This window comes from Puma concolor, chromosome A1 (assembly GCF_028749965.1).
Source record: "Puma concolor isolate L17-30 chromosome A1, mPumCon1.1.hap2, whole genome shotgun sequence".
Classification (NCBI taxonomy): Eukaryota; Metazoa; Chordata; class Mammalia; order Carnivora; family Felidae; genus Puma; species Puma concolor.
Window position 1 is genome coordinate 99,796,043 of NC_141667.1, and position 16,498 is coordinate 99,812,540.

General features: G+C 41.3%; 1 protein-coding gene across 3 annotated transcripts in view; it reads right to left on the minus strand.

Moving 5' to 3' along the window:
• The window catches only part of IQGAP2 (IQ motif containing GTPase activating protein 2), a 295,320-nt gene that overhangs the window by 47,535 nt on the left and 231,287 nt on the right, over positions 1-16,498 (minus strand). For all 3 annotated transcript variants that reach the window (XM_025923857.2, XM_086698507.1, XM_086698516.1), the window contains 4 exons: positions 5,840-5,923; positions 4,187-4,258; positions 3,088-3,157; positions 670-878 (listed from right to left, as the gene is read on the minus strand). In XM_025923857.2, the coding sequence (XP_025779642.2) occupies positions 670-878; positions 3,088-3,157; positions 4,187-4,258; positions 5,840-5,923 (435 nt within the window). The remainder of the gene's footprint in view (positions 1-669; positions 879-3,087; positions 3,158-4,186; positions 4,259-5,839; positions 5,924-16,498) is intronic.

Consider the following 16,498-nt stretch of genomic DNA (forward strand, 5'->3'; position numbering starts at 1 on the left):
TGGCTGGATTTTTCGGTGTCCTGCCGGTCATTCATGTAGGTCAAAATTCTGTAATTATTTGAGTCTCAAATCTAATTGCTTTAGGTGAAAGCAAAATACCTCCCCCCAGGTTTAATATATATTGGATTTTCTAGGACTGCAATTCTGTGGGGGAGAACTCCTTGCTTCTTGTGAACTTTGCAAAGAGACGTTTTCCATTTCGGGAGATGAAATCACTGCAGTTCCACCTCTCACTGGTATCCAGAGTCTCGTCTGCAGCTATTGGTAGACTGTTCAATCTGTGGTTATTCTGGGAAGAGATCCAAGCCTCAGGCAACTTGAGCACATCTTCTAATTGCATTTGGCCCATGTTTTTTCAGGCCGAAATCCATGTTTTTATTATACATTACTTTTCTATACTCGTGTAAAGTCTTATTGTGGAGGGACATACGTAACCAGGCTTCATTTCACGTCATTTCATTTCAGAATGGTAAAGAAGCCTTACAAAAGATCTTATCTAGGGGTGGGGCATAAAATGTTGCAGGTCTGAGAACCATGAGAAAAGTGGTCCAGGAAGTTGGACCACACATCCTGGATTCCGAATGAGTTTAGCTGGACAAAGGTGTTGTGGGCAAACGTACGTGCCCCTTCTCTCTTCTGAGAGCCAGCAGCCCCACAGATCGCACTGACCTCCAGCGTGATCCTGTTCTTCACCAAGAGCCCAATCTTGAGGTCCATCAGGTTTAGGTCTTTCTCCAGCTGTTGATTACCTCTGATCTTGGTCACGACTTCTTCCCTTAACCGTGCTACCTCCAGCTCCTCCTGGAAATCTAAGTTACTTTGGTCCAACAGGTGTACAAATTTTCGGATCACTGTTAGTGGTGGGTTTTCGGAGCCAACTGCGGGGAAAGGAACAAGCATGTTTTAATTAGGCATGTTTGGAATTACCATCGGTCGTAGAGAAATCAGGTATCTCAATACAGCAGTAGTAGAAAAACACAGCAGCGGAAGCACTTGGGTCTCTGGAAGGACTTATTCTTCCCAGGTTAAATCTGGACAAGGAAACTGATCATATAAATGAGTGCACACCACTGATGTCATCTGGCCTCACTATTTTCTAGTTATCTAATTCTCATTTATCGGCCTTCTTGCATCCTGCTTCCAGGATTCTCTACCGAGAAGAAAGTTCTATCTATCCGTGCCTTATTGATGAGAAACGTGAGAAAGAATGTTAACTAAGTTATCTCTGAGAGCTGGGGGCTGAGCCAGATAAGGGATTTGTGTTTTTGCAACAGGAAACGGAAAGTTTCCTCTCAGCCCAGAAGACCATGGGGGAAGAAGCAGGAACTAGGTGAAAGGTGAATTAGAAACAGTCAATGAGGGGAGACCTGTAAGGCCACTCAGGAGCCCATGGAGTGACAAGCGGAACACATGTTCTATGTTAGAAATTGAAATCTGGTCCTTGTCTCTTGAGCATGGACCAAGAGTAGGCACCCAGAACCTGGAAGACCAGCCTCAACTGTTCAGAGGTGTGTCTGAAGTTTAAAAGTGTTTCTCCTCAGTGCTTTGAACATGAATTATAATTAAATCCCTAGCACTCTAACTTTACAAAAAATGTATTTGTTAAGGCATTTAGTGAAATCTACTTGGGCAAACTGTATGAATAAACTATCTGGACTTTTAATGATAAGGGAGTACAAGCAACAACACGAAGATGACTTCAAATCAGCCCAGGTATGGCCACTCTGTCACCACCCTCTCCTTTACACTGAGGCCCTAATCAATTTTCCTTTAACTGCCAGCTTGGTTCTGGGGTGTTTTCACATTCAAGGGAAGGAAAAAAAAAAGAGGTAAACCAGCAACACAAATAACTAAGAGCATGAACCTCACATGAACTAAATCTAGACACCATCACTATCAGCATTTTGCCGCTTCTGATGGGCTTTACTGGAGAAATTACCTTGGATCCTGGGACCCCCTTCCCTTCCTGATGCCCATGGGAATTTATGTTCTACTATTTCTTTTTTTTTTTTTTTTAATTTTTTTTAACGTTTCTTTATTTTTGAGACAGAGAGAGACAGAGCATGAACGGGGGAGGGTCAGAGAGAGGGAGACACAGAATCCAAAACAGGCTCCAGGCCCTGAGCTGTCAGCACAGAGCCCGACGTGGGGCTCGAACTCATGGACTGCGAGATCGTGACCTGAGCCGAAGTTGGCCGCTTAACCAACTGAGCCACCCAGGCGCCCCTATGTTCTACTATTTCTAACAAAGGTGTTGCTAGTGACATAGCTGTATCAGAAAAAGCCTGAGAGATGCTCCAGAGCTCATGTATGTAGCTAAGTTGGGAGAACGTGAGCCATCTCATTTGGTCTTAAGTTCTCTCTTCTTGCTCCTAATGACCTTCTATCTCTGTATGTGCTAATAAACTTGTTAGAAATGAATATTACAGCTTTACTAATTATTATGGCTCAAATTTAAGATTTCATCGGTCAATAGTAGGCTTGTGACATCTTCATGCTGGCAATCACTTTGGGGTATTTTAATTGCAGGTAATCACCTACCTTCTTAGTCAGCACTTACAGGCCATATCACAGCTGCAGCAACCTCTAAGCCTGAGTGTATTCAATGCCTCTCCGGGGGGAATGGGTGAAAATGGATAATGAGAGACTAATAAAAATGACTTTTTTTTTTTCAGATTAAAGATGCCTTAGTCTTATAAAGATGCTGAATGAATTGAGAAAGAAATGAAAATTTGCATTTCAGTTACCACAAAACCACTCTATTTGCAAGCGGGGCTGGGCCGGGAGAGAGAGACACACAGAATCTGAAGCAGGCTCCAGGTTTTGAGCTGTTAGCACAGAGGCTGACCCCGGGCTCGAACTCACAAACCGTGAGATCATGACCTGAGCCTAAGTTGGATGTGCTTAACCAACTGAGCCACTGAGATGCTCCTAAGAGCAAATTTAAGGCAGGCCAGGCTAAGCTGTGATGTTCTGTAGGGTAGGTGTGTTCAATGTCCTTTTGGCTTAGGATATTGTCAACTCATGATGAGTTTATCCAGACGTAACTCTATCCTTAGTGGAGGAAGATTTATGCTCCCAACTTACCCAGTGTTTTGTAATCATCTCTGGCCTTGTTCGCTCTCACTAGTGACTGTATTTTCACAATTTCATTTTTCTGCAAAAGAATGAGATCAGTCATGATCTTCTGGAGGCCCATCTACTCCACGATTGTCGAATTCAGAACTAGTCAAGAACTGACAGTATTAAACAAACCAACCAATCAACCCAGAAGTGACAGTATTTAAGAAGAGACACTATTTAGAATAGACAGCATTTAAATGTGGTGTGTTCACTATTTATTTTTTGCATTTTCTTTGAAGAAAGGGTCAGATATGTTAGCTAAAAGTATCAACAAGGTTGTATAGGACTGTTTATAAAGAGATCTAAAGGGGAAAATAATTTTAGCCCCAAATTTAGATGATCTAATCTATGTTCACATATCCATTCTTTCAAGATCCTGAAAAAATTCCTCCTGTGGGCTTCTTCACTGGTTACCAGTTATAAAAACTTTATAAGCAGTGTTTGAAAATACTTGTCTGGAGTCTTCTCTCTTTAGCATTACTAGCCCACAGCCGTTTCTTCTCACACATTTCCTATTCAGTCTTCACTAGTGAAGTCTCACTCTGAACATGAATTCTTAATTCAAAGAAGAAAAAAAAGCTTCCAAATATTACCATATTGAGTTCTAAGACCTATTGTTTTCTCCTACTGTTCATTTCCACCCTTTAGCTCTGGACTTGCTGTTAAAAAGTATGTTAGGTTACTAATGTATGGCTTGCAACTATCCATCTAAGTCACAATTGAGGTTTTAAAACTTGAGCCACAGGCAGCTAGGGAGACATGAAAGTATCACTTAACCAAATTAAAAGGTTTGGTGTGTGTGTTAAAACAAAAGGGAGCAAGTGGATGAAAAATATTTAAGAAAACATTTCATTTTCTCTTTCTGGACAAAATATTCTATTTAATACAATGACTAGACAGGAACACTGTGCAAACAGCATATACAATATACCAACAGCCTTCCACTTGGCTTCTCTTCTAAAAAACATTTCCACCACTTAATAAAACTCATTCAATGCTAACATTCAACCAAACATTCATTTAATTCATTCTAAGGATGAAAATCCACTCTTGTGTGTCTTACATGATCTCTGAAATACTGTAGTCGTGAAAGGTAATTCCTTCGTGCTGTCACCATCCGGAACCAGGACTGGATCTAAAAATGAGTTAGAGACATTGAGGCAATTACTAAAAACACCTTTAATGTCTTTTCATGCAGCCTAAGGATAATACTGATATTCTGGTAAATTTAGAAGCCCACCAAATAATACTCAAAGCCTAATCTTTTTTTGTTAATGTTTATTTATTTTTGAAAGAGACAGAGAGACAGAGAGAAAGTGTGAGCAGGGGAGAGGCAGAGAGAGATGGAGACACAGAATATGAATCAGGCCCCAGGCTCTGAGATGTCAGCACAGAGCCCGATGCAGAGCTTGAACTCATGAACAGCAAGATTATGACCCCGAGCTAAAGTCGGATGCTCAAGGCTGAGCAAAGCCTGATCTTTTTAAAAAAAAATTTTTTTTAATGTTTATTTATTTTTGAGACAGAGACAGAGCATGAGCACGGGAGGGGCAGAGAGAGAGGGAGACACAGAATCCGAAACAGATTCTAGCCTCTGAGTTGTCAGCACAGAGCTCGACCCAGGGCAAGAACCCACGAACTGTGAGATCATGACATGAGCTGATGTTGGAGGCTTAACCAACTGAGCCACCCAGGCGCCCCAGCAAAGCCTAATCTTAACCTCCTACTTCTTTCATTGCTTTTTCTCCTAGGGGTTCAAAGTATTTTATACCTTATGATGAGGAAGATAATTTAGCTTTGTATCACTGTGCTTTAATCTCAGTAAATAAAAACCAAGAGCTCAAGGCATTTTGCTGAGAGTTGCAATGGGACAGGGAACCAAAAATAAAATCCAGGGTTTCATTCCCTTAAATGCATCCAGTATCCTTTAGCTGTTTATGGGTAACAGGTCTAGAGTTCTCATGAGGGACCGACTGGGACCTATAGCTCTCCCAGAGAACAGCCATGTATTCCATAGCAAGCACAGCACAGCACTGAGAAGCACAATGGATCTGGATGATGTCATTCTGTCTTCTCAGTTTAAAAGGTCTTTTAATTAACCTCATGTGACTCCTATCTCTCTCTAGCCTTGCTATTCCGAATCTCATCTGGATTTCCATGTTGTCTGCAGGTTCAGTTCTGCCAATCCTTTGGTTTTCAGCACTGGGGAGTGGGCACCCCAGTGACTTTTCTTTCTTGAAACGGAGAGCCATCAGCTTGGGTAGAAAGCTGGGTTATACTCACTCACCCTGCATATCCAGGTCGTAATTAGTTCTATTTCTTCTTTTCACTGGTTTTGCATTTGCCTAATAACTAAGGCTTCGACTGTTAAGTTTGAGCCTTGTTAATATTATTAGTGCATATGATAAGAGGGATGCAAAATATAGCTGGTTTCCCCCAGAGCTTAAATAATCAATTTGGACTTCTCAGAGAAAGAGCATTTACTGGTTATTCTTCTCATAACCACATAAAGAACCTGAGCCAGTTACAGTGTTTTAACAGAATTGTTTGAAGATGATCAGCTAAGTGAGTAATGGATGTGGGACTCAAACCCAGGACTCAATTCTGACTTTAAGCCTCCCATGTACTCTTTCCATACTCTGTCTTCCAGAAGCAGAACTGCAATGAAAAGCAAGGTTCAAGCCACGCACTTAATAAGGTAGGAAGGCATGTTTACCTTCACAATATTTTCAGTATTATCAATGAATGTTTGCCGTCTGCGCATATATGCTTCCCGCTGCTTATGTCCCTTCCAAAAAGCCTGTGGAAAACAGCACGTTAGAGAATTATTAGTGTGCAACAGTTTCTCACAGTTGATTCTAGAAAGCGCAAGAAGAGAGTACATCTCAGTAGACAGTGAGTTGGAACACTGTCAGGGACCCTCCCTTCGAAATCTCATGTGAACGCCATCACTAGGGGTGGACGTTACACTGAGCAGAATGCACCAGCTCACAGCAGAAGCTTGTCCCGAACTCCAGAAAGCACAGTTACCAGGTAGAAGCCCATCTTCCCATGTGAAAGCTTAATTTTACCAAAGCTCTGGGTGGCAAGAAGTAATAAAATGCAATTGCCCTGAAACATACAAACAGGTTAACTGAGTACTGGTATCATTTGGTTATAACATAAGATGTTTCAAAATAATGACTTACATAAGTACCTTTACTACAACAAATGACCTACCATGGCCCAGACCAAAAAGGAAGAAAAATACTTGACTCATTTGTAACTCTGGATCCCTAAAATAGAAGTGCTATGATTGATCATTTATTATCTTATCTATTTTTACATAAAGTTTAGTGATACTTCATCATCAAAGCTTTACTAGCTTATCACCATCAAAGGGAACTTTTATAGGAAACATTTACAAAAACTGGAAACAAACTGTTATCTTTAGAATTATTAAATACCAAATTGTTGAAGTTTATCCCAATCAATTTTTTTTAGAAACAGACTTAAAAAAAATGTTTTCATTTATTTTTGAGAAAAAGAGAGAGAGCACATGTGTGCGTGTACAAGTTAGGGAGGGGCAGAGAGAGGGGGACAGAGGATCTGAAGCAGGCTCCCTGTGGACAGGACAGAGCCCTAGGAAGTGCTTGAACTTGTAAACCATGATGACCCAAGCGAAGTCGGATGCTTGACTGGCTGAGCCATCCAGACACCCCTATTCTAATTCAGTTTTGAGAATCTTTTTATTGAAACTATGTAACTCACTTTAATTCTCTGGTTTTGTTTTCAAATTAGAAATGAAATAAAGTTCCCTTATAAAGGGGATAAACACAAAAAATCAAATTATTTTTATAAATTTCATGTCTATCTGTATCAATCTACCTCATTTTTTCTTTTAAAAAAAGGTACACGGAATTTTTATCATTAAAAAAAAAAATGTTCTGTGATGATTTAAAATAAGCCAGTCAGTATGGGGGGTGGGGGAGATCAACTGAGCCCTTGCTCCAGATATCTGGTCTCAATTCAAATCTCTAGAAATGACAAATTGCTTTTAAAAAATACTTTCAATTTTGCAATAGAGACTCTCAGGTAATTCCAAAAATGATACATTGAGTTTCATGTATCCGTCACCCACTTTCCCCCAAATCTCACCAATAGGCTTTTAAAGCAATTCATGATAGTACTAGAAACAAGAAAGCATATGGATCAACGACTCTGAGGGACCCTGCAAGAGAGCCGACAGCTGGAATTGGATTAAAGAGAGAACCACAGAACAAACTTCTACAAAAATGTAAGAACATCTACAAAAAATGTGGGATGGTTCTAAGCTTGAGGGAGCCCGGGGCAGCAGCCAGAATAATTTTGGGAAAGTTGCTACCTTATCCACCTGTCAAGCAGTGAATGAAAAAGCAAAGACAGGGGACTAAGGTTCAGGAAAAGAACAAATGGGTATAGTCTTTTTGAGGGAATTTAGCAGTATCAAATTACGGAAAGCACCTGTGTGGAAGAAGGATTTTTATGGCAGCATTGTTTATAATACCAAACATGTATAGAGCAGAATGTTTACACATGGGGATACAGATCAAGTGCAATTTCAGTCAAAGTGAGGGATGTTACATGGCAGTTAAGAAGAATGAGTCCCATACATTGGCTACAGGGATGTTCTGTATCTTGAGGAGTAGGAAGATCTCCAAGATACAATGAGAAGAAAAAAAGCAATTTGTAGTTTGCTGCCTATACTATGATGCGACCTGTTAACAAAAAAAAGGAAAACATAAAATAACGATATAAATTTTTATGCCAAGCATCTGTACTCAATGCCTAGAAGTTGATGTATTAGGATATACAGTAGGGGCTCCTGGGTGGCTCAGTCGGTCAAATGTCTGACTCTTGATCTCGGCTCAGACAAGATCTCGTAGTTTGTGGGAATGAGCCCTGTTTTGGGCTCTGTGCTGACGGCATGGAGCCTGCTTGGGACTCTCTCCCTCCTTTTCTCTCTGCCCCTCCCCCGCTTGTGAGTACATTTTCTGTCTCTCAAAATAAATAAACTTAAAAAAAATAAAAGGATATACAGCAAAAACAGAGAAAAGCTGTAAAGTAAAATGTGCCTATGTACCTACCCCTACTTTGACCTAGCTACTCTCCAAAAGATTTATTAACTTTTTGTTACGTATTTTCTGAAAAAAGGCAAAACGTCGTGGTGTCTATATACTATACCGTTGTAAACAACCCTCTACACACATTATTGTGTATTTTGTATGGATGCTTCCATCAAGGTAGGGTATTATTGGCTCAAAAGTTGGTATTTAAAATTGATAGGTACTGTCGGGTGCCCCTCCCAAGAACGTCTGATAGACAAAACTGGGTCTCCATGAACTGATAAAAATTTAAAAGATGGATAATGTCCAAACTGATAAGAACTGCTGCTTCATTTTTACAGATAATCTGATCTCCAGCAAAGCGCAGAAACCATAACTTCCTACATATACCTTTACCGCCAACCCCCTTTTATAATACAATTGTATTTTGTCCACACACATATTTGGAACCACATCAGTGTTTTAACTTTTACTTCAACTGTGAACCTAATTACGGAAATTCAAGAGCAAAAAGAAAATGTATTGAACCCGCATTTGTACTCATTCAGTTGTTCTCCCCTCCTTCCTGGTTTCCCCACAGTTCTTCTATCATTTCCTTTTTTGTTTAGAGAACTTTCTAGGCTATTCTTTTAGGGCAGGTATGCTCGTGACAAGTTCTCTTAACTTTCTTTCATCTAAGAATGCCTCGATTGCCCCTTCATTCCTAAAGAATATCTTGGGGGGATCATGAATTCTGCCTGCGCATTTCCTCGAGTCTATCCTCTTTGGGGTTGACTCAGCTTCATGCCGCTGTGGTTCCGCATCTCTGACCACAGACAGCAACTTCTCAGACGTTATTTCTACCAGGGCCTTTTCACTACTTCCCCTTTCTTTTCTCTGAAACTCTGATGGCACAAACGTGAACTCTTTTTGTTATGGGCCTACAGATGCCTTGAGGCTCTGTTCACTGTTTTTTCAATCTTTTCTCTCTGTTGTTTAGATCTGGTAGTGTCTATGATTCTATTCTCTAGTTCACTGATTCACTCCAGTGTTCCCTCCATTTTGCTGCTGAGTCTATCCACTGAGTTTTTTAAAATTTGTTCTAGTTTTTAGTTTTAAAATTTGTTTGGCTTTTAAAATCTTTGTCAGATGATTATACATCTTTGTCATCTGTATTGGCATCTATTGATTACCTTTTAAAATTTATAGCTTGCTTGTTTCTTAAGATGTTGACCGAAATTTGGAAAATCTGGATATTACATGATGAGATTCTGGACTCATTTAATCTGTTTCCCTGACATTGCTTTGGCAAGGGAAGGGTCATGGTGCTGCCTCATTACTGGCAAGTAAGGGTGGAAGTTCAAGTTCTCCACCTGGCCTCTACTGACACCTGAGGTGGGGGCTGCTTATTACGTTGAATGGGAGGTGGGAGCTCTAACTATCCACCTACGGTGGTGCTGGTACCACTCTGCCTGGGAGAGTAGTGGTGCCTGGTATTATTTCCCATGTGCTGCCCACTGATGGCAGAAGGCTTTGGGGCAGGTGGCCTCATTACCACCACGTTGTGATCCAAGTCCTGACTCTACCATGCCTCCTTTGACACCTCCCAGCAAGGAAAGGGAGGGTGGCCACATTATTGCTTCTGGCCACGGAAGTGGCCTCTGCAGTAATCTGGATACTTGGTTAGATTCTACCCAGGGTGGAGGGCCAGGCTCTCCACTTTGGGGCATGAGTGGTGTGGGGTCAAGATTTTTTTCCATGGTGTGTGGCCAGAGGAGAGTGGTTACTGTCTCAAAGTTTTGTCTTTGTGGGCTGTACCTTTTCTGATCCTTTGGCCACAGACAGCAGGTTTTTGCTGGAGCTTTTTTTTTTTTTTTTATTTTTTATTTTGGCCTGCACCCATAGCATTTCCATGCTGCCAGACTCTGCTGCAGCAAGACTGAGATATTTAAGCTCAAAGAAAACCATGAAACTCACCTCCATGTCCTTCTTTGGATCTCAAGGTTCCCTAGCCAGTCTGGCTTTTCTCTCTCCATCTTCCACAGTGTTGTGTCTGTTTACATATAATGTCTGGGGCTTTTAGTTGCACTTAGAGGAAGGAATAGGGAAAAGTAGCTGTGTTCCATATTCCCAGAGGTGGGATTTAAAGCCCACATGGTTTTTAAGTCCTCAGTGTTTTAGAGTTGCCTATACTATTAGGGTCATATGAATTTATTCCTTGACAGATTACAAGATTAAAAAAAATGAGAAATGTAAAAAGTAGTTATTAGTCAAGAGGGTCACCTGAACAACTATTAAAATTGAGTTCTGGGATTCCTGGGTGGCTCAGTCGGTAAGAGTCTGACTTCAGCTCAGGTCATGATCCCACAGTTCGGGAGTTCAAGCCCTGCATCAGGCTCTGTGCTGACAGCGTGGAGCCTGGAGTCTGCTTTGAGCTCTGTGTCTCCCTCTCTCTCTGTCCCTCCCCCGCCCTTGCTCACACTGTCTTTCTCTCTCTCTCAAAAACAAACAAACATTAAATAAATAAATAAATAAATAAATAAAACTGAGTTCTTCCAAGTAAGTAGCTATAAAATGTGTATCTAAACTTGATACATTTTCCATATGTCAAAAATAACAGTAGATAAAAAGACGACATTCATAATAGCCAAAACTAACCAATGCAGTAAACTAAAGAGGAAGGAGTAAATTTTGTGCTATACGGTGGGAAAAATTAATAAATGGGGAGATATACTGATAACTGAACTGGAAAAGTCATCATTGCAAAGATGCCAATCTCCTTAAATAAGCTAAAACTTCAACACAATTATTATAGCAATGTTAGGAATGGGTTTGGAACTTTATCAGCTGCCTTTGCACTAGCTACTGAAATGAGCACACGTTTTTCTCCTTTAAGCTATGAGATGATTAAGAATTATACAGGAAGATGCATTATTGAGGGTTTAAAAGTGGAGTGAGTTTCACAGTGTTTCTCATTTTTAATTTAAAAATATATTTTTTTAACATTTATTTATTTTTGAGAGAGACAGAATCTGAGTGAGGGAGGGGCAGAGAGAGAGGGAGACACAGAATCTGAAACAGGTTCCAGGCTCTAAGCTGTCAGCACAGAGCCCCATGCTGGGCTCAAGCTCATGACCTGAGTCAAAGTCGGAGGCTCAACTGACTGAGCCACCCAGGCGTCCCTCATTTTTTAAAGTTTATCTATTTTGAGAGACAGCGAGCACACGAGTCGGGGGAGGGGCAGAGAGAGAGGGAGAGAGAGAAGCTCAAGCTGACAGCATGGAGCTCGAATTCATGAAATGTGACATCATGACCTGAGCCAAAATCAAGAGTTGGGCACTTTACTGACTGAGCCTCACAGAGCTCCCTCACAGAGCTTCTCAAACTTTAATATGTATACAAAATCATCAGAGGATCATTTCAAAATGGAGATTTTTTAAAAAAATTTTTTTTTCAACGTTTTTATTTATTTTTGGGACAGAGAGAGACAGAGCACGAACGGGGGAGGGGCAGAGAGAGAGGGAGACACAGAATCGGAAACAGGCTCCAGGCTCTGAGCCATCAGCCCAGAGCCCGACGCGGGGCTCGAACTCACGGACCGCGAGATCGTGACCTGGCTGAAGTCGGACGCTTAACCGACTGCGCCACCCAGGCGCCCCTCAAAATGGAGATTTGAATTTAGTGGGTCTGGGTGGGACTTCCAGGCAATGACAATGCTGGTATACGCTCTACACTTTAAGTAACAAAGATCTAAACAAAGATAAACGATTTAAAAAAAAAATTTTTTTTTTTGAGATAGAGCATAAGCAGGGGAAAGGAGTAGAGGGAGAGAAGGGAGGGGGAGGGGGAGGGGGAGGGGGAGGGGGGAGGGAGGGAGGGGGGGGGAGGGGGAGGGGGAGGGAGGGAGAGAGAGAGAGAGAGAATATCTTAAGCAGGCTCCATGCTCAGTGTGGAGCCTAACAAGGGGCTGGATCCCAAGATCCTGGGATCATGACTTGAGCCAAAATCAAGAGTTGGATGCTCAACCAACTGAGCCACCCAGGTGTCTCAAAATAAAGGATTTCTAATTGAAGGTCCATTTAGAAAATGCCCATGGGATCTGTGAGTGTGGCATTTCTGAAATGATGAGAAAAACTGATTTTGATGTCATCAACACCTGCTTGCAAAAGTGGCCTGATTGTGCTATAGGGACTAGGAGAAGTGGACCCTAACCATGGGTTACTGGATTCCATGGCAAGTTAACTAGTAACACATTTGTTGTGATGAGTCTCAATGGTGGTTCCTATGTTTCTGTGGGTAACAGAAGTGTGAATCTACAAATATATGTTATAAATCCCATTCCTTGATCCAAACTGAAAAGCAAACAAAATACGGGATGAGCTCAAGTTCTTCCTTCTGCTTTTTTGGAGTTATCTAAACTCCAGAAACAGTATTAATCTTATTAACTCAGATTCACAAACATTGTGGATAACCTATCACAGTCACAGATGATGTAATATTGAAGAATTCTTGCATCTGTAAAATGAACCCACTTGTCTGTTCTGTACTATTTAAAAAATTTTTTTGAATGTTTATTTATTTTTGAGAGAGACAGAGAGAGAGACAGAGTGTGAGCAGGGGAGGGTCAGAGAGAGAGGGAATCACAGAATCCAAAGCAGGCTCCAGGCTCTGAGCTGTCAGCACACAGCCCAACATGGGGCCTGAACCCCACGAACTGTGAGATCATGACCTGAGCTGAAAGTCGGGCGCTCAACCGACTGAGCCACCCAGGCGCCCCACATTCTGTACCATTGTTTAATGTACTAAGGATTCAATGCTCAACCACAGAATTTTCCTTGAGATTTCATTTTGTATTTTTAAAAAACGATTATTTACTTTGAGAGAAGAGAATGTGCCTGCATGTGTGAGCAGCGGGAAGGGTCAGAGAGGGAGGAAGAGAGAGAATTCCAAACAGGCTCCGCACTGTCAGTGCAGAGCCTGAGGCAGGGCTTGATCCCATGAACCTTGACATCATGACATGAGCTGAAATCAAGACTCAGAAGCTTAATGGACTAAGGCACCCAGGCATCCCTCGTTGTGTATTCCACCTCTCTATCGATTATGTAGATTTTTCTGGAATCCTTCTATACTTATGAATATTGTACTGTTACCTTCCCAAACCAAGGAAAACTTTGTTGGGTATAGAATTTTTTATCTGTAGAAGCAGAATCCTATATGCCTCTTATTTGCCAAAATGACACATTCTTTTCCAGTTTGTAAGTTTTAGTTTCATCAGAACCGGCTTTTCCTATTCTGTGCTAATAAGAGAAATCCTATGCCAGGCTATGAGACTGCAGGCTCTTCTAAGTAGAAGCTGTTTATTAAGAGAAATTATGGGTATGAGGTTGGGAGAAAGGAGTTATTGCTGCAAATGCAAAAGAAGACAAAATTCTAAACTATAAAGCCTTTCAGAAGCTGCTTTTTGCAGACAATTAGAGATAGAAGGTGTTTACTGCAGTGTCAATCTCCTCTGACTGGCAGAAGAACTTGTGGGAAAATTTAAAAGAGCCATCTTTTTGTAAAACTTTGTTTTTTTGTTACCATAAATTTGTTTTCTATGTAATGCATCTATAACAAAGTAGTCTTCCAAAATATTTAGACCTCGGGGGTTACTGCTCCGTTTTACATTTTGTAACTGTCAATCTCTAGACAATCTGGCTTGCTAACCTGACTGCCTTCTTTGGTAACTGGGCACCCAGGGCTGTAATGTTCAAATTACCAACTCCAACTTCTGGAGCACAAATTCTTGTGTGATCTCTTGGAGAGCCAAGAAGGCTCTAAACGTTTCTCTTTTCCGTCTCAGCTTAAAGGTAGAAAATCCACTGATCTACTAGAGTAGTCACTTACATGGAAATAACGTGATGAAGGACTGTCACAACAGGTCACCCCCTTCCTCTCCACCTACAGACTCCACTATTGCTCCTGGCAATCTGAAAGGTGCTTCAGAGCAGCTTGTTCCTTTTTCTCTGCCAGGATGCTTGAGGCACTCTCCGAAGTTCAAAAACGAATACCATAGTTCCCAGGGCTAAGTTTTGGTGTTTGTCACTACTATGCTTTTTCTTAAAAACTGGCATTCCAGCTTTCTTCAGTTCAAGGAAAAAAGAATACCATAGCTATCTACTCTTTTTCCTGTTCAGTTTTTCTCACCTCGTCCTGTGCCATGCCAACAGTCTCAATGTTGACTCCACCATCTGCCCTCAGAGACATCATCTCTGTCATCTCAGCATTTCTAACACTATTGAGCGCCTATGGCCACATTCTGTGCGAAGCCTGTTACGTGAATTATCCCATTTAACTCTCACAACCCAGCAACAAATTGAGTACTACCAGCTTTCAGATGAGAACATGCATTTTAAATTATCTATTCTTGGGGCGCCTGGGTGGCGCAGTCGGTTAAGCGTCCGACTTCAGCCAGGTCACGATCTCGCGGTCCGTGAGTTCGAGCCCCGCGTCGGGCTCTGGGCTGATGGCTCAGAGCCTGGAGCCTGTTTCCGATTCTGTGTCTCCCTCTCTCTCTGCCCCGCCCCCGTTCATGCTCTGTCTCTCTCTGTCCCAAAAATAAATAAACGTTGAAAAAAAAAAATTAAATTATCTATTCTTTTCCTCAACTTTTTTGAGATTTTTTCTGAAGTTGTCCGTGTGGTACAGTTATTTTCAGTGTTTCTTCTGCGTTCTGCAGTTTTAAGTTTATTTACATTTGACAATGTCATTATTTTTCTTCCTCTCTTTCAGTATCACTTATCTTTTTCTTTTAATGATTTGTCTTGTTTCACTAAGATCATGCCTTATTAAGTTCCTTGAAAGCATACAACAGTTTCAGCACAAAAAAGTCTTTTGCCTCCTCGAGTATCCTTAAATGTTTATTTAATTTACATTTTCCAACTTACATTCATTTTCCTTTTTTTTTTTCAATGTAAGGTATTTCTTTTTGTTTGAGATTGTTTTCTGGCTCACTCATTTGTAAAGGTAGGCAATGTTACCAGGGCCTTCTTACCGTTCAAAAATAACATGGTTATGTCTCCCTCGCTGCTCTCAAGAGATTCTCTCTCTCTCTCTCTCTCTCTCTGCAGAGAGAGAGAGATGTTATCTTACTTACCTAGAGGGGAAAAATCTTACGAATGACATTGCATTTCTCAGGAGACACCTCGGGCACCTTCTGAATTGTTCCGTAAGTATTCAAGACAGAGGACTGGCTAACGAAACCATATTCTCTGTACCACTATCCAGTTCCTTGGGAAGAGACCGAGCGAGGGTGTTAGAGCTGGGGTTGGCTGGCCTCAGCCTGGGAACTTTCTCTCTGAATGTGTTAAGACTACTGTGGCTGGGGCTGATTCAGCCAGCTAGGAAGGTTGAGCCATTCTATGGAGGAGAAGTCCTCACTTTTCAGATCATTCCTCTAATTCAGGGTGAAGTGGCCACATTGCCAAAAAATGAGATTAGCGTAACACTCTTTGGTTCATGATCTTTTGGTTTTGTGGGTCAGCAAGTTTCCACTGAATACATGTTCATCTCCAGTCTATAGCTTGCCTCTAGACCTTCTGCTTTCCTTGTTAGAAAACTGTCAGAAGAGTGAAAAACAAAAACAAGGTGAGGTGACTTCATAGTTCTATGGCTTCTGCTTCAATCTCTCTGCCTCTGCTGAGGTGAAGCAAAAGGCCCCAGATGATTGTTTCTACCCTTCTTCTCCCAAGCCCTCTTGTGACTTCGGCCCTGGGTCCCAATATCAGATGGGTTTGCACCCACCCGTGCAATCCACAGAATGTCCTTCAAATACAATACTGATCCACTCCCTGAGGCTGGAGAGCTTAAGGTTGGTCCAAATTGTCAGGTCAGCTGACACTGTTTAATTCTGTATAAAATTAGAGCCTCAGCATCAGTGTAGAGGATTTCATCTTTAGGCTTTTTTGTCACTTCCTGTGTGTTTTGCCTACCACTTGCTTACAGAAGGAATAAAGTTGAAAACTTACTGGTTCAGCAAAGAAAAAAAATCTTTCACAGTCAGGTTTGTGGGAGACATTTCTTCTAAAAATTAATCATGTCTGCCTTCTAACGTCTTAAGCTCTGAACAAATTTGACTATTTGAGCACCAATCGTACATAAGACACAAGAATACACAAATTTTGGAAACTTATTTTCTGACCTGGATGATGTTATAGTTAGGTGAGGGAAGCAGGTAAGTACACCAATGATCACAAAAGAGAAATCTTCAACCTAAAAACTTCCAATTTGGGAAATCTCACAGTTACGGGCCAAAGCAAAAGCCCATTGAATAC